The following is a 19,359-nucleotide window of genomic DNA, read 5'->3' as shown; positions in this document are numbered from 1 at the left end:
AGGAACATAATGCCACAACGTGCCCAAAACCACGCATATTCTATGTGATTACTGTAAGCACAGATCGTCTGGTGCAATTCATTTACTGTAAGTTATCAATCTGTCAATCTGCGCTTACAATAATCACATACAATATTTACAGTTTTGGAAATGCTATGGCATTATGTTTCTGTGAAGGTAACCTGCTAAACCAACACAAATTAATTTCTTGCAACTGGTAAAGTGAAATAAAAAATAATAATCTGTGCGTTAGAAGACAATTTTATTTTAAATATATACTACAGCTGCTGAAAAATGACAGCTATGAATAAGACAATACACACATAATCATATTTTATTTTGTAATACATATTAACTTACTTTATTAACATTAACCTTATGTTTCCACTTTAAATAAAGCAGTTTTTCACCAGCCTGTAAAAATTCTGCTGTAGTAATCTTTAAAAACATCCATCCCAAAACTTAGCAAATTTATTACTAGTGTCTGTTATTCATACAACCCAATTGTGTGTGTGTGTGTGTGTGTGTGTGTGTGTGTGTGTGTGTGTGTGTGTGTGTGTGTGTGTGTGGTGACAGTTCTGACTCTAATTCCTCATAAAAAGACGCTTTCTACTCTCATCCAATTTCTGCTTCAGGCAGATGGCATGTCTCCAAGGAAACCATTTAATGCCCTCTTATCTGCACTAAGACAACATTTAGTTTAAATATGGCACATTGTCATAATGGCATTTTGGAGTGCAGCATAATGGAAGAGGAAGCCTTGGCTTACACGACAGGTCCCTATATGACAGCGAGCTAAAATTGTGCGAGTGTATGGGTGGAGGTATGACACGGTCAGCATGACCGTTTAACTGTCCAAAGTTCACTTATTTCCAGCCATTCTTTCCAACACACCCATTGCTGTCTGCAGCAGTTACTTAACTGAGTGCATAGGGCTCCCTCACAAATCAGTGAATTCTCACCACAAACCTTCTTGGTTGCTGCAACTGCAATCTCATTATTGCAAATTCAGATGTGCCTCGGTACACCAACAGAATGACAACTCTTTATAGCTCGCACATGATATGGTGGCCAATGCGCAATGACCAGACACCATCCAAAGAGCTGGGCGAGTTCATTCATTTGTTCAGAAGGGGAGGCCAACAAGCATTTTGCCACCCCTCAGCTGGTCAGCGATGACAGAATCGACATGCATGCCCTGCAATCTTTCTCGAATGATTTTACAGAAACTATTTGGTAAAAAAAAAAAAAAATAATAATAATTTTTGCTTTACTTGTAGCTTTATATGTCAGGGTCATTATGATGTGCCCATCATTTCATTAGTGGTCATAGTTATTGGGATTGAAAGTAAGACATTTTACAAAATTCGAAAATGTTCGCAATGAAAAATAGGGGTCACTATGAGTTTGCTTCTGGTGCATATTACATAACATGTAATATGTGAAATTTAGCTAACATATTGAATTTTTCTTTAGATTTGGTTGGACATCTCCAACTGTCACCAATCTTGAGAAAACTGATCTGACATAGTGAATTCATTTGCGATCGCACCGCGCCAGCGATAAGACCAGAGTGAGATATCTGTAACATTCTCCATGTTTCATAAATGGTTGAAATACCAAAATGAGATTTTGGCAAGTGACAGCACACAAAGAGGAGAGTTTTTTGCTGTACAGTTATTATGTAAAACCTCATTATGTACCGTGTTATTCCACTGATTACAGACTACAGACTTTCCAATAAAAGAATGTAATTTTTAAGGGACATCAACAGCTGGTGAAAGAAATGCTATGGATTTTGGAACAACATAAGTGAAGTCATTATACATTTATTTTGTACCAAGGACGCGCTTTTTCGTAAGATGCTGACCTTACTTTTCCTCACTTCATCACTTAATAAACCACAGTTTCAGAATTCTCTCATAACTGCGTCTGCACAGCATGTTAGTGAGGTGAGACTGTCTAAAATTCTGCTGAGTTTTGTCGAAAGAAGCAAATTTTAACATTTAACAAGAGAAATGTGTAGGTTTTACTTGAAATTCCCCACTCTTGACTCTCCTCTGAAAGTTACAATGGTTAACTCCCCACTCTTGACTCTCCTCTGAAAGTTACAAATGGTTAACAAACTACACAAAAATAAGTCACTGCATTTTCTGCAGAATTCCTTTTAGATACTAACCAAAGAAGATGTGACAAATCTTTTTGAATGGTCACCATGCAAGTGTGGGCACGGAGGGACCCACTTAATATTTAGTAAAAATATGAGTGTAGGCTTCAGTTTGAGATGGCATTTCCGCTACAGCGCTCTGAGCGACACCCCCCCCCCCTCCACACCCCAACACAACCACTGCCATTCTCCCCATGCTTACCCAGCTGACCATGGCAACTATTGGCCATGGCATTTTTCGCACACTGTACCTTGATTCTAGAGAGAGAACAGGATAGCCTGGATGCTCTGGACAACATTCTCTGCTGGGTACCTTCCCTTTACACTCCATAAAGGGTTCTGCAAGTCAGACCAGATAAGTGTATATAGGCTCATCAGCTTGAGAGCCATCAGGATTTTAGGTAACTTTGACTGAATGTGCTGGTTGTGACACTACACAAATGCTCAGGATGTTGCCTGGGAAACCAAAGTCACAACCAACTTATTCCCTATGGTTGGCTTCATCTGCGTGGACTGTCTGTCTGTTTTGTTTTAGAGTGCAAAAACAACTAGGGTCTTATGCAGCCACGTCAGAAATTGTAGAACATGAAAACAAAGAGAGGAATTAAAAACAACTACACGTTAATCTGAATCGATGGAAGGAAAAAAAAGCTAAAAACAGGGACTCTGAGAAAGGACCAGAAAATACACTATAGAGAAAAGAAAGTCATGAACTAAAAACTACATGGTCTTCGCCTTATTGCTATGATCGATAAAAAGTAAAACGCGGTCTACAGCCCACTCGTCATTCGCTGTAACAACCAATAACTCTGACGTCAAACACAAATGAGAACATCAGTGGTTAAAAAAAGGGCATTCCATCAGGAAATGGTAAACCATCAAAGGTTGAGCACAATGAGTAGAAAGTGCTGGGGTAGCACCACTTAACAAATGGCAATGGTTAAAAAGACAGTGACCAATACACAACCTAGCTAAGATGATCTCCTTACAGTGAGAGGGCCCAGAGAAGGTCATCCAAGCTGCTGGGAGGGGCTTGTTACCACGAAGAGACGACCAGTGTTGATGCCAAAGTGACGCCACCTGCAGACAGGTGGCAACACAAGAGATCATTGGAGGAAACATAAGAACTAGAGGGCTGAGGTACAAGGACTGCAGCCTTAGCAGGCTCGTTTCCTTCAGACTGGCATGACCATCAACCCACATAAACATCACAGTGGCAGCTTCCCTGGACCTGTTGCACTAGGGAATGGATGGTGTACAGCACACAAGGCTTTGAAGGACACAGAGAGTTGGAGCAGATGATTAAATTGAAGAGCCTGTGTCGCCGGACGTACTGCACGGCCTGAACAGGAAAAACAGCTCTGCTGTAAATGTTCCGGAAGGTGAGACTGAAAAACGTTGTTGCCAATGATGAAGGCACACCCAACGCCACAGTCAATCCGACAACCATAAGCGTATGCAGAGGTACTATTGCAAAGTTCCGTGCAAAGGTTGTGAAACTAAAGGTGATAGAGCGACGCTGGAGTAGTGTCCTTGGGAAGTGACTGAAGGCCAAGGTGAACACGGGATGTCAACATGAAGCCAAGGTGGTGAAGGGTTTACACCCATCAGGAAAGTTGTAGGTAGCAGAAGTTAAGTTTCAGAAGGAAGAGCCACGAGCGAATTCCAAGACATAACAGACAAGAGGGACGCGCACCATACTGGCGATCAAAGGAGTCATCAAAGAAGGAGGCATGGGAAGGGTGGCCATGCATGACAGACAAATGGCATGTATATCTGCTGAGGAGAAAGTCACAGAGTTAGGATAGCGGTAGTTCAGCAGCTTCTGCTTACAGACTCTCAACTGGGCTAGTGTAAAAGCCGCCATTGCCCAAATGGATGCCACAATGGTGGATAGTATTGAGATGGAGTAAGAGGGACAGGCGTGCAGATGCACAAACGGAACACCCATAGTCTAGTTTCAAACGGACAAGGGACCAGTACAAATGGAGGAGGATGGTTTGATCTGCTCCCCAGGAAGTACCACGGAGGACATGTAGGACACTGAAGGACCGCGTACAGCAGGCTGCCAGGTAAGACATATGGGAGGACTAAGAAAGTTTCCTATCGAGCATGAGCCCCAGGAATTTCATAGTTCCAATGAATGGAAGAGCAACAGGTTCAAGATGTAATGATGGTAGAAGAAACCAACTGCGCCACCAGAAATTCAAATAAATGAAAGCGAATGTAGATGCTCCACAGGTAAAGACAACTGAGACATCGCTGAAGACACTACTCAAGGAGACAAGTCCGTGGAGAACTGCAATAGACGGCAAAATCGTTAACGAAAATAGAGCTGGAGATGCCCGGCAGTAGACAGGCATTATAGGGTTAATGACATGCGCGCACACACACATGTGTGTGTGTGTGTGTGTGTGTGTGTGTGTGTGTGTGTGTGTGTCCAACAGCGATGTCATCAGCACCCTTAGGCTTATTAAAATAAACAAATGTGGAGAGGAACTAAAGGCATGCACTGTCACATGCACTAAAACCAATTAGGAGAGAAGACAGCTAATCAAGAAATTAAAACACAGAGAAAACAAAACACAGAAGAGCTAAAAGAAAAGCACAGGGAAATTTGTTTGGCTGACCATTTACAAAATACGAGGATAAGCCAGTCAAAATTCACAAAACTTTAAAACTTGAATCACAGTCATTTGAATATCGGTTAAAATAGATGGCAGATCCGCTGGCAAATCCACCGCAGTTCACTGGTCGGTAAATAAAATGCAATCCAATAAAATGTGCCGCACCTCGATCTACATGCCACAAGTACCACACACTGGAGGATTCTGTCGCTGGAGTAAGAATCCATGTGTCATAGGGCTGTGGCCTATGCAAAGACGAGTAAGGACCTCGTCCTGTCTATGTGGGTGGAAGGAAATACTCCATGGCTGAGTTGTGGGCTTGACGACACAGAGCTTGGTTTTTTTTTTTTTTTTTTTAGGGCGCAAAACTGCTATGGTCATTAGTGCCCAGTCCGTGACTGAGGAAACAGTAAAAACCGAAAATGGAAAGCAGCAGAAATGGGAACGAAACTCAAAAAATTGGAGAAACTAAAAGCAGAAGGAAGGCTTAAAAATCCACTACAGAAAGGGGTTGGTGGTCCCCAAAAAAAGCTTCAAATGACTGACGTCATTTCGCTGGCACTAATAAACTCGAGAACGCGATCGGCCGAGCGCGTCATCTGCTAAAATTGACGATATATCAGGCGACAGCTGTAGACGGGCGCGTAACGGAGTAAAATAGGGGCACTCAATTAAAAGGTGTCTTACCGTCCACAGCTGAGAGCAGTGGGGACAGAGCAGGGGAGGATCGCCGCTTAAAAGATGTCGATGGCTAAAAAGACAGTGCCCTATCCGGAGTCTAGCTAAAATCACCTCCTCCCGACAACTCTTTCGGGAGGAAGAGGTCCAAGCACAAGGAAGAGCTTTCACGTCCCACAATTTATTATGGGGAAGTGTCGACCAATGTGCGTGCCATAAAAGAACAACTCGACGACATAAAACGCTCCGTAGATCGGTGAAGGGAATCAATTGAATAGCTGGCCGAAAAAGAGAGACTGCAACCTTCGCCGCTATATCGGCCACCTCATTTCCACAGATACCAACGTGTCCCGAGAGCCAGAGGAACGCCACCGAGACGCCCCCCAGGTGGAGCAAGTGCAGACAGTCCTGAATCCGGTGGACCAGAGAGTGGACAGGGTAAAGAGCTTGGAGACTGAGGAGAGAGCTGAGAGAATCTGAACAGATAACATACTATATCCGCTGATGGCGGCGGATGTAGTGGACAGCCTGGAGAACAGCGTAAAGCTCCGCAGTATAAACCGAACACTGGTCGGGAAGCCGAAATTGATTTGGGGTGTCGCCAACAATATAGGCACTCCCTACACCTAACGATGTTTTCGAGCCATCAGTGTAAATAAATGTGGCTTCCTTCATTTGTGCACACAGAGCAGCAAATGCCCGACGATAAACAAGTGAAGGGGTACCATCCTTTGGAAATTGACAAAGGTCCCGGAGCAGGCAGGTTCGGGGACGGAGCCAAGGCGGTGCTGTACCCCAAGTTGTCAAGAAGGTTTTAGGAAAGCGGAAGGAAAGAGAATGGAGCAGTTGACGAAAGCGGACTCCCGGTGGTAGTAGGGAGGAGGGGCGGCCTGCATACCCTACATCAAAGGAGGCGTCGAAAAAAATGTCATGGGCTGGATTAGCAGGCATGGAAGACAGATGGCTAGCGTAACGACTCAGAAGGACTGCTCGCCGATTGGACAGCGGAGGTTCAGCAGTCTCAGCATAAAGGCTTTCCACAGGGCTGGTGAAAAAAAGCTCCAGACACTAAACGTAATCCACGGTGGTGGATAGAGTCGAGACGACGAAGAATAGACGGCCGAGCAGAGGAGTAAACTATGCTTCCATAGTCCAACACAGAGCTTGTTGTCGTTCACTTCCAGCCACTCACGTTCCCATCGCCACATCACTTTGCACCTCAACAGCGAGGTGAGAACATGCAGGGGGGATAGCACTCCGAAATATATGAGGATCATGAGACGCCTCCTTGGCTGCTCGATCCGCCCTTTCATTCGTCATAATTTCAATGTGCCTAGGTAACCAGCAGAAAGACATTTACTTCCCCAGTTGTTGTAGTTGGAGGAGGACATCCTGGGTATTCTGGGTTACTTTATCTGCTGGGTACAAATGTTAAGAGAGTATAAAGGGGGCTCAGAGAATCTGAACAGATGAGAAACGTAACACTGTGAAAGTTTCTCATCTGTTCCAGTACCCACAATATTGCATATAATTCTGCATGGAAGACCTTGAGGACATGATCCGGGTAAACGACAGAGCAACCATTGGAGACCACTGCTCAGACCCACCCGTAAAAACATATACATAGTTGTGATGCTCAAACAAAATGTCACAAAATATTGCATTAAAAATGCAAGCAGGAGTGCAGTCTCTCCTGTACTGCACCAAACCTACAATCACTCCTGGGTCATTACAGTAACCAGGGCAGCAGACGGTTAAAACCCTGGATTTGGGGTCGGACTGGCTTCACACTGAGTGACTCCAGGACATGCTGCATGTGGATACAAAAAGGCATCGTGGCTTCTGGGCAGTTGGAAAAAAGGTGCTCCAGAGGCGGATGAGCAACAGTAAGGTGTGCGAGTGGAGCTAGAGCTGCGAGGAACGTACATGCCTCCCTCACCATGACAAGCTGGCACTGTATAGTAAGTGGCAGTTGCCCCACCTGAGCAGAGAGGCTGGGTAGGGGCCTGGTGGGTTAATGGCAATAGGAGAGGACAATGCTCAGGACAGAACCCTGAGGCACACTGTTTTCGTGGACAAAGGTGTTCAACACGACAGAACCCACACGTACCTTGAAAACTCGGGGTTTTAAAAATTCCTGAAGGAAATGGGGCAGGTGGCTGCAGAAGTCCCACATGTAGAGAGTACAGAGGATACTAGTCCTCCAGCAGGTGTCGTAGGCTTTCTCCAAATCGAAAAACACGGCCAGTCTGGGATTTTCACAGAAAACCACTCATGACATAGGAGGACAAAGTGACGAGATGGTCAACTGCAGAACAGCACGCTCAAAATCCACACTGTGCAGTGGTTAGTAAGTTTTGAGACTATAGAGTCACCATACCTGCCAGGCATGAATCATATGTTCCATCACCTTGCAAACACGGCTGGTGAGAGAAATGGGGTGGCAGCTAGAAGGGAGTTGTTTGTTCTTACTGGACTTAGGTATGGGTATGACAGTGGCTTCACACCAGCATCTGGGAGAAACACCCTCTGCCCAGATGCGGTTGTATGTATGAAGCAGAAAGTGCTTGCCCGCAAGAGAAAGATGCTGCAAAATCTGAATGTGAACATCGTCTGGCCCCTGGGTGGAGGATTGGAATGAAGTTAGAGCACGATCTAGCTCCTTCATAGTACAGGCGGCATTGTAGCACTCATAATGTATTGCACGAGCCTCCTCCGCTCGTTTATGATGGAGGAATGCAGAGTGATATTGGGAGAAGCTCAAAATCTCCGCAAAATGACGGTCGAAGGTGTTGGAGATGGAGATAGCGTCCATGATGACATCATCTGCTACTGTCAGGCCAGAAATTGTGGAATGGAGCTTTGTCCCAAAGAGCTGTCGGAGGTTGGCCTACAAGACAATGGGCAAGCTGGGTGCTGCAGAAGGATAGGTCCAAATGGGAATGCATGTGCAAGGAGTCTAAAGGAACGTAGGTGCTCCTGTGTTAAGGTGCAAATGGTTCAAATGGCTCTAAGCACTATGGGACTTAACATCTGAGGTCATCAGTCCCCTAGACTTAGAACTACTTAAACCTAACTAACCTAAGGACATCACACACATCCGTGCCCGAGGCAGGATTCAAACCTGCGACCATAGCAGCAGCGCGGTTCCAGACTGACACAGAGACCAAATGGCAAATTGGGAAGGTAACAGCTCAGGCAATCACCCCTCCTTGGGCCTGGCCTGTACCAAGGGGTACATGCAAACCCTGCCTATCAACACGGGGCTGGGAATTACACATTACCCAGTCACCTGTTGTGTAACAGACACGTCAGCCGGTCATCAGGAGCGCACAGGGAGGAAAAAGGAAAAGAGGAACCTCAAACGACCAAAGTGGACAAAGGATAGAAGAAAGTGAACAAAGAAAAAAGGAACGAGGAACAGTGGAGAGTATTCTGATTCCGACTACCAAAAATGCGCAATACATTTCCAAAAACACCTGGACATGTTCCCCAAGTGAGGGGAAAAAGAAGAGCAAGAGGATAGACATGCAGCACGGATGGGAAAAGATGCTTCAAAAGGTTGGGGCCCCCTGGTAGGCGAGCACGAACCTGCCAAAGATCGCTTGAGGGGTGCGTAGATTGTCATTACAGTGCTTGGCCAACACACTGATTGCCACAGCAGAGCCTTGCACTTGCTGCCGCATGACTGCCAGCAGCCATAGCAGTGCCTCACGGATAATGCTGTGTGCCTGGACTGGGCTGGCCCAGTGGTGAAAAAGCCATCACTACATATGTGGAAGAACAATTTACACATGATTTTAGAGAGCTTGGACCATACAGAACACAGATGATATTGGCTTATTATCTAGCACAAAAGACGCTACTCAAGTAATTCACAGGGCAAACTTATTGTTCGAAAGACCAAAGTATTTCACAATAAACAAGATAAAAAAAAAAATAGTATATAATACGTAGCCTCATAAACTGGGTGATTGGATGCTGTAGGTGATGTGAACCTTCTTGCTTTTTTAATGACATCAACCTCACCTGACAAGAACATAATGCACATCTGGGAAAACTTTCCAGTGTTTAATACCACTTGAGAAAATGAAGACAACACAGTATATCAGAACAGAAAAGGGAGGTAATGACAGTGGCACGTAAAGTGCCCTCCGCCACACACTGTTGGGTGGCTTGCGGAGTATACATGTAGATGTAGGTAGATATATCCTCGCATTGTACCACGTACACAGTAGTTACAGATTATACTTGTGGGGCCATCAACAGACTGCCAGAGTGTCCTATCCTTCCAGAAGAATGCAACTTAGAATTACACGTAAGAAAAAAAAAAAGCTGGTACACCTGCATAATATCATGTAGGGCCTCCGTGAACATGCAAAAGTGCCGCAACATGACGTAGGATGAAATTGACTGAGGTAGTGCTGGAGGAAACTGACACCCTGAATCCTGCAAAGCTGTCCATAAATCCCTAAGAGTACGAGGGTGTGTAGATCTCTTCTGACCAGCACATTCCAAGGTTCCCAGATATGCTCAATAATGTTCACGTCAGGGGAGTTTCATGGCCAGCGGAAGTGTTTAAACTCTGAAGAATGTTCCTGGAGCCAATCTGCAGAAGTTGTGAACATGCAGGGTGACACGTTGTCCTGCTGGAATTGCCAAGTCCGTCAGAATGCACAATGGACATTAATGGATGCTGGTGATCAGACAGGATGCTTACATATGTGTCACCTGTCAGGGGCCGTACCTAGACGTATCAGGGGTCCCATATCACTCAACTGCACACGCCCTGCACAATTACAGAGCGTCCATCAGCTTTCAGTTCATTTAGTAGAGAAGCATGTTCTCTCTGTATAGCTCCCATACTTAAGTCCGACAGCCGCAAAATAAATGAAATATGAGAAAGCTCTACAACATGGAGCAGTAAGATAAATAAAATTAATTTATTTCGTATGTTTCTTTGTAAGACAATTCATTCTGCTAGTAAAGAAATGGGGTGTCGCCTATTTTCTTTTACTGCTGAAATAAATGGGATAGATTTTAAGGTACCGTTTTTCTGAGAACCAACCAATATCAAAAACATAAAATCTTAATTATTCACAATCTTACAAATTCAATTTCAACTCACCTTCTTCAACAATTTCTTTGACAGACTTGTATGTGAGATCATCATATACTTTGACCTCAAATCCAAGTTTCGAGAGAGACTCGCTGAGGTTGTTACGGTCTACTTTGGTTCCTGCACGTGACTTCAAACTTTGAATATCAAAATTTTCATGATTGAAAATCACCGCAAGCCCTCTTTTCTTGTGAGACATTCTATAATACACTGCATCAATTTCTGCTGGCATTCTTGCAAATAATGCTGGAGAACCATTGCTGTGAAAAATACAGTAGCATTTAACACGAAAAAATGTGGTACACAACTTGTTATGACAAGATTTAAAAAATATTCCTAATTATATGTTTAACAACAAAGAACTTCTCCCTGCACTGCAAAATAATTGTTAAGGAGCACCAACAGATACAAACACAGAGGAATGACGGGCAGCAAAACAAAATACAGTTAAGGTGGAATAAAGATGTCAGTCAGATAAATACCGTAAGCTCGAGTAATGTGTGTGTGTGTGTGTGTGTGTGTGTGTGTGTGTGTTGCCAACAATTTGTGGAGAAACATAATACATTTTATATAGAACTGTTTTAGACAAGATCCAGAGTAATTTCAATGGTTGATCATTTATTTGGTTTTAGTGCAGTTCACAACTTAAATTTTTGTATCGTTATTAGCAGTTTTCACGAAATATGGGCTAACAGGGAGACCACACGGCAATCTGATTTTTGTAATCTGTAGTACCTTATACAACGACAAGTGTCTTGAGTAACTTAGAAGTAGATATCCTCAGAGTAGTGAAACAACTTAAATCTCTTAATAAAAGCGAGTCTACCAATCCAGACTATATATGGATTAGGTTCCTTCCAGAGTATGCTGACGCAATAGCTCCATACTTAACAATCATGTAACAACTGTTCACTCGACAAAAGATCCGTCCTCAAAGGCAGGAAAGTTGACAATGTAACACCAACATTTAAGAAAGCAAACAGGAGTGATCCTCTAAATTAAAGGCCCATATCATTGACATCGATGTGCAGCAGGATTTTGGAATGTATGTTGTGTTTGAACATTATCAATTACCTCGAAATCAACACAGATGTAGAAAACATCTTTCTTGTGAAACACAACTAGCTCTTTACTTACACCAAGTGTTGAGTGCTATCGACAATGGATTTCAAATTGATTAGGTATTTCTGGATTTCCAGAAGGCTTTTGACACTGTACCTCACAAGTGGCTTGTAATTAAACTGCATGCTTATGAAATATCATCTCAGTTATGTAACTGGATTCACAATTTACTATCAGAGATGACACAGTTTGTAGCAATTGATGGAAAGTCATCGAGTAAAACAGAAGCGATTTCTGGCATTCCACAAGGTAGCGTTAAAGGGCCTTTGCTGTTCCTTATCTATATAAACGATTTGGGAGACAATCTGAGCAGCCATCTTAGGCTGTTTGCAGATGCTGCTGTCATTTATCATCTAGTAAAGTCATCAGAAGATTAAAACAAATTGGAAAATGATTTAGAAACAATACTTCTATGGTGCAAAAATTGGCAATTGACCCAAAATAAGGGAAAGTGTGAAGCATCCACGTGAGTGCTAAAACGAATCCATTAAACTTTGGTTACACGACAAATCAATCAAGCCCAAGGGCCGTAAATTCTACTACATAGCTAGGAATTACAATCACGAACAACTTTAATGGGAAAAAACACACAGCAAGTGTTGTTGGGAAGGAGAACTAATGACTGTGTTTTACTGGCAGAACACTCAGAAGATACAACAGATTTACTAAAAGGACTGCCCACAATATGCTTGCCCATACTCTTCTGGAGTACTTTGAGTACTGCTGAGCAGTGTGGATCCTAACCAGATAGGGTTAACGGAGTACATAAAAAAAGTTCAAAGAAGGGCAGCACGTTTTGTATCATCCAGAAATAGGGGAGAGAGTATACGGACATGATATAGGATTTGAGGTGGACATAATTAAAACAAAGGCATTTCTTGCTATAGCAAGACCTTCTAACAAAATTTTAACACCAACATTCTCCTCCGAATGTGAAAATATTTTGTTGACGACGACCTACATACGGAAAAACTATCATCGTAACAAAATAAGGGAAATCAGAACTCACACAGAAAGATACAGGTTTTTTTTTTTCCATGCACTGTTTGAGAGTTGAATAACAGATAATTTTTGTGAAGGTGGTTCAGGACTCCTCTGCCAGGGCTTAAGCTTGATTCGCAGGGTAGGTTGGTTGGTTGATTTGGGGGAGGGGACCAAACAGCGAAGCCATCGGTCCCATCAGATTAGGGAAGGAAATCGGCCATGCCCTTTCAAAGGATCCATCCTGCCTTTTGCCTGAAGCAATTTAGGGGAAATCACAAAAAACCTACATCAGGATGGCCACATGCAAATTTGAACTTTCATCCTCCCGCAGACGAGTCCAGTCCAGTCCACCTCGCTCAGTACAATTTGCAGGGCAGCCATGTGGACACAGATGTACATGAAAAATCTCAAAGTTATTTACCAATAAACTTCCAATTTTTGCATGATATTCTAAAGAATGTTCAGACAGAAATGGACACCCTTTTTGTTTTTTGGTTAAAACTGAGAAAGAAAATCCTGTGCTATAGTCAGCTACAAAAACATGCAGTTCATTTTCTTCTTCTTCTTCTCCTCCTCCTCCTCCTCCTCCTCTTTCTTTTCTTTTTTTTGCAGTCAGTTTTAACTATGATAACAGAGCAATAAGTCAAATTGGTTCTCCCAAATATTCTCTCCCCCATCATATATATTTTAAACAAAATGTATACACAGCAATTTGCTGTTTCGTTTTCTTCTTCACAGTTGGTTTTCATAAAAAACAGGAAAGTTGTGTTTATGACTCATTGGCTTGTTATTAGAATACTATTACAAAATCTGAATTTGCAATAACAATAAATGTAAGGTCAAAGAGAGATGAGCGAGGTGGTGATGTACAGGGAAAGGGGACCTGGAGGTGTTGGTGGACAGCAAGGGTATGTGGAGGAGGTGACAGACAGCGAGTGGGGGTGGAGGAGGAGGAGGAAAGTGGAAAGATGGGGAGGGGGGAGGTGGAAGAGGGATGGACAGAGGGGCCAGAGGGAAGTCTATCCAATTCCCATACACACAAGGGGCATTTAAGAAGTAAAACAACACATTTTTTCCAGCCAATTTTGATTGAAAAAAATGTGGAATTTATTGTGGGACAAGGTGGAATGTTCTTGCTTCAGACTCTCTAGTTTCACGAAGCTTCAATAAGTGGTGGAGCTGTACTTAGCCATCAAAATGGCACCCGAGGACTGTCACCGAGTTTCTTTTGGCAAAAAATCAGAGCATCGCAGATATTCACAGGTGCTTGCAGGATGTCTACGGAGACCCGGCAATGAACAAAAGCACGGTGAGTCGTTTGCTGAGGCATCTGTCATCACAACGAGGTCGTGCAACCCTGTCCGATCTCCCGTGTGCCAGTCAACCACACACAGCTGTGAATCCTGCAATGCTGGATTGTGTGGACACTTGAAATGATCAACGAATTATAATCAAACTTCTCGCTGCACAACTGGACTTTTCTGTCATTAGTGCTGACACACACTTCCACCAGTCGGGGTACTCACGAGTTGTGTGTCCACTGGGATCCTTGTTGCCGAACAGAAGACCATTAAGAGTTACAGAGGACCATCTGCGCACAATTGCTTGCACGTTACAAGGCTGATCGTGACAATTTTTTGTCAAACATCGTCACAGGCAATGAAAGATCACTTTGAACCGGAAACAAAACGGCAATCCTTTAAGTGGCACTACGCCATCTCTCCACTGAAGAAAATGTTCAAAGCTGCACCCTAAGCAGGTACAGCCACGACAACAGTCTTCTGCGACTCTGAAGAGGTCATTCTGTTTGAAGTCCTCCCTCGTGGTGCAAGGGTAGAATCTTAGGAAATTTAAAGAAATGACTTCATTTTCTTTATTGCGATAAAAATGCAAATTACCTTCTCCTTCTCCATGATAACACAAGGTCTGACTCAAGTCTGTGCACCTGAGAGAAGATCACAAAACTTCACTGGACTGTACTTCCTCATCCACTCTACAGCCCGGACCTCGCTTCATCTGACTTCCGTCCACTAGGCCCCATGAAGGATGCAGTCCACAGGTTGGTAGTATGTGGGTGGGGAGGTTACTGATGCAGCAAGACACTGACTCCAACACAGACCATTAGAGTGGTACCATGCAAGCATACAGGATGTCCCAGTAAGGTGGTATAAGGCGGCCACATTTAACAGAGATTATGTTGAAAAAAAAGGTTTTATAGCCAGTAGCCAACAGACTGGGAAATAATATGGTTTATTAGAATCCTGAATAAAATTAACTTGCTTTCAGAAAAAAGAATATATTACTTACTGAACACTACTCATATTTAGCAACTGCAAAGCACTGCAGGGTTCACTAAGGTTTTTTTATGTTTACGGTACATAATACACTAAACCAGTTCGAAGTAACTACAAAATTCTTGAGAAAATAGACTTTTAAATTTTCCGAGCAAGCTTAAGTCACTAAAGTTGGGACGAAGTTGCGACGAGCCGCAATGCTCAGCCAGTTGTGTTTGAGACTGGTAATACTACTGGTTCACTGATTCAGGTATCATTGTAATCATTTTTTTCATCAGTTCAAATACCTATACCATTTAAATATAAAATTCATCAAATATATGCTAATTAATTATTTTTCATGAAAAATGGACATTAGTTGAGGGGAAACATGATACTATAATGCCCATGTGTGAAGGCAGTCAACAGCACTTCTACAAAATTTACAGTATGTCCCGTTACTATTAGTTGATGGTAGTTGCCTTTACTTGTTCACTTTATGAAGAGTTACAGTATGCTGACTTCTGGGAGTAGCTGTGCGATACAAATAAGAGGACATGCATTTTTCATAAAAATGATAATTATCGTATATTTGATGACTTTTATACTTAAATGACATGGGTATTCAAACTGAACAAAACAAATGAAAAAAATGATCACCATGAAACTTGTACCAATGATAACTAATTTTGAATGCTACTGACTGAGCCATGCAGTCCACCTAAAAATTGTCCAAACTTTAGTGAATTAAGCCGAATTAAGGCTGCCCGCGAAACTTTGGTTGGTTTTATTGAGTATTTTTTTGGAGTTGCATCTGGTTGCTTTGTGTCACTGATATTTGAGTTCTGAACTTCATATACAATACATACAAAAAATTACAAAAATCCAATTGCCATTTGGTCTCCTTGTAAGTTAAAACAGTAAGATTTGTGTCACAACTTGTTATCTGTACTACTACTGCTAAAATACATTAAAAGTTGAAGTACATGTTCACAAATCACATTTCTTTACCAAGTCTTATAAAACAGTATGTTTACATTTACCATCAGATCTGGTGCATATTATCTGTCTCTTTCATGATAAGAACCAAGAAGTTCTTTTGATAAGTAATTGCAACAAGGTAATGAAAAATTACCAGAGTAGTTCTGTGGTTTTTCTTTGCTCCTAAAAGAACCTATCAGAAGAAGATTAAAGTCTTTCACAATGGTTGTATAAAATATTCTCTGACTTCTTGCGGCGTAAATACACGGTAAAACCTGACGCTTTCGACGATTTCCACCAGCATCATCGTCAGGAGCAACTGACTGTCAAAAATCGCTGCTCTGGTGGCCTTATATAGCTCAAGGACAGCTTCTGATTGGTTGGTTGTTATGTCATGCTGTTGCAAATAATAGTGTCAATGTCTCTTCTGGTGGTGCCACCATTCCCACCATTGCGTAAACATTGCACTGAATGTCAACAGCTCTTCTCTGCATCAAGAGCTCGCTTCCACGCACCGCTGAATGGTTTATGGTCATGGTTGAAGGTAGCTGGAGAAATCTGCAGTTGCTGAGCAAAGCCTCACAAACATAAAATACTGTTAGAGAAACAAAAGTTTTGTCCCAGGCTCCCACGTACAGGGGCTCTACAATTAAAGAAGCTGTAAAAATAACAACATGTGAAAAAAACCTTCAACACTATTTAGTTTGCTTGTACCATCTATGCAACATGGACTTGGGAGTTGTTTATACTGAATAACATCACTTATTTTGCACGTCACCCTTTGCTTGCGACACATCTGTGTAACTGTCAAAATTTAAGTATTGTCATTTACTTTCTTGTAATAAAACTCTTAATATGATTTGGTTTAATGTTGTCCAGTGGTCCGAGAACTCGGGTTTCCTAGAGACCCCATACTTGTCGACTAGGCTGGATTTAACACCAGTGAAGTCTCATTGCATCCTTTTGTAGTGTATTGCAATGAGGATAAAATAAAACTCTTAATGTCTGAATTTCTATTTCCAAATACGAGCTCTTGTCCACCTATGTGGTGAGTAGCACTCTACTTTTCATAATATTTTTGTTTTTATATCCTGGATTTTCCAGAGCTAAGAAGATTATGTAGTTGCACTAAATGCTTTTCTAGTCATAGCTGATCTCAATATCAAAGATCGAGTTATCTGACATAGAAAATAGGTTGTTCTTTTGTGATGGCAGCTGAAAAAGAATTCTCAACACACACTTAATAAGATGATGATATTGGTGCAGAATGGCAAAAAGTAGATGCGTTTGCAATGGACTTGTGGTGCCCCATTATGAGGCTTGCTGCTAGACAACACTTACAAAGGCCATTTGAAAATGAAGTCTTGACAACTACAGTTTCGTTCAATAAACCATTACTGGCATCCAGTTTGAATTATGTGCAACAAATAAACACTAACAAAATGAAGTAAGGTTATAGCCCCAATCCAGAACAATTAAAAAATCATACAGAAAACAATGATTCCAAATGTCTAAATTCCAGGTTGAAATTACACCGTGTGGCGTACCATGACTGCAAGCCATTCAAAAAAAGTGATCTCCACTTCACTGTACTTTTTAATCATCTAAATCCTGAAATCTAAAACGTGGTAGTTGAATGTATCCTAAGAAAGGATGAACCTTAAGTCTTAAACTTAAGTTACTGCTTCATGCAGCTTCTTTCTCCTCCCCTCCTCTTTATCACAAAATGACTGCTCAAAATTATAAAAATGCGAACAACATTCATTAAAGTCTCACCTAAGCAGTTGTTCCTATACAAGCTTTTATTACTTATCAGGTATGGATAAAGAGGAATATTCTACACTACTCACCAGGTTTGGCCAGTGACAAAGGAAATACAGGACATACACGTAAATGCCGTAGCGATTACAACATAATTATCAATGATGATTTTTTCAAACCAGCTAAGCTACAGATCAGCCTGTCACTACAACCATATGTTTTACTTTTGCATTTTGTTGGCTTCACCACTCACATCCAGATTTCCGACCTAACTCGGACCTCTGACTAACCTACAAATCAGTGTCACAACAATCATGGTTTTTGCTTTCACATTAGTTGGCCAACTAATAACCAGACCGTGAAAACGCACATCACAAAGTGACATGACAACAGCCATATTATGTCACTGGTCAAAGCCAATGACTTGTACTGAATATTCATCTTAGCCCTCAGGAACATACTATAGGATTAATACCCATTTAATTCAATTCTCAGTAAGCATCAAGCCACAGTCACAATGAAGAACACAGATTTTAGTAACACAATTTTCTAAATTTTATATCTCCAGAACTCTCATTCTCTCTGCACTCAGTTTTGACTTTCTCTCTCTCTCTCTCTCTCTCTCTCTCTCTCTCTCTCTAGTAAACTTAAGCAAATGTTACAGCATTGTGTTCCTTATCAAGTACAGCTTAAACCAAGACCTTTACGGTGACATCAGTTTCAGCTTCCTAGTATCAATGGTCCTGATGTTAAAGACACGGTTGTTTTAGTACAACGAGCAACTCCCATGCATCAAGAAAGTATGAAATTTTGTACTTTTACTGTATTCAATGGGTAAATACAATTAAACAAATATACATCACACACCATGTTGTCCAAACCTTTGCTTGATTTGGCATGGACTGACCTCTACATACATGGCAGTGTAGTGTTTACAATAATAATAATAATAATATTTATCAACTGCTGTGGTGTCATTTGGTGAGGGTTTGTGTGCTATGATCTGCCACTCTCCTGTTTCTACATGGCTATTTGTTTCATTTGTGATGTGTCACCGTTGACCAAAGGACATTGTAGCTGCTGTTTCATAGCACCATTTTCATGACACTCATTCCTACATTTGTTGGAAGTCCAACTACATAATAAATATTGCACTATATCCTACTATTCAGCACTTAATCTTTGTAATCATTACAAAAGGATGATAAAAGACGCTAAAGTAACATATCCAATTTGTTTCAAATTTTTGATTCCCACTTTTAATTACGGTGTGTGTGAGGGGGGGGGGGGGGGGCGGTGTTACTGAAATAGTGCAGATAGCAAAGGGAGAAAGGGAACAATAAGGTGAAAGGGAGGAGGGGGAGTTGATTTTAGAACTGTTACTGACAGCCTATCTTTACTCTTAACAAAGACTGCTGCACAACATGCCTTGCACGAGTAATTAGCGCTCATAACACAAACTGTGTGTATGACGTTTGTGTTGCCCTGAAAAAAGTACTACCTAATATAATGGAATGGTAAGTGCTTATTGACACAACCTCTGATGATAAAACAATTAATGTACTTACTAACGCAATCCTTGAGCATCCCCCGCGTCAGAAGAAGGGGTTTCCGTCGTGTCTGTGCTAGCCATTATCTGAAAAGTAA

The 19,359-nt window shown here is 42.0% G+C and overlaps 1 protein-coding gene across 4 annotated transcripts in view; it reads right to left on the bottom strand.

Annotated features, from left to right (window-relative positions):
• Nucleotides 1–19,359, bottom strand: part of LOC126240639 (caspase-1-like) — a 127,416-nt gene that overhangs the window by 59,662 nt on the left and 48,395 nt on the right. For all 4 annotated transcript variants that reach the window (XM_049947940.1, XM_049947939.1, XM_049947942.1 and 1 more), the window contains exons 2-3: nucleotides 19,281–19,348; nucleotides 10,601–10,851 (exon numbers count right to left, since the gene is read on the bottom strand). In XM_049947940.1, the coding sequence (XP_049803897.1) occupies nucleotides 10,601–10,851; nucleotides 19,281–19,348 (319 nt within the window). The remainder of the gene's footprint in view (nucleotides 1–10,600; nucleotides 10,852–19,280; nucleotides 19,349–19,359) is intronic.

The sequence above is a fragment of the Schistocerca nitens genome, chromosome 1 (genome assembly GCF_023898315.1).
Source record: "Schistocerca nitens isolate TAMUIC-IGC-003100 chromosome 1, iqSchNite1.1, whole genome shotgun sequence".
NCBI classification, from domain to species: Eukaryota; Metazoa; Arthropoda; class Insecta; order Orthoptera; family Acrididae; genus Schistocerca; species Schistocerca nitens.
Note: the sequence above shows the minus strand (reverse complement) of the source record. Positions and strands in the feature narration are given on the sequence as shown.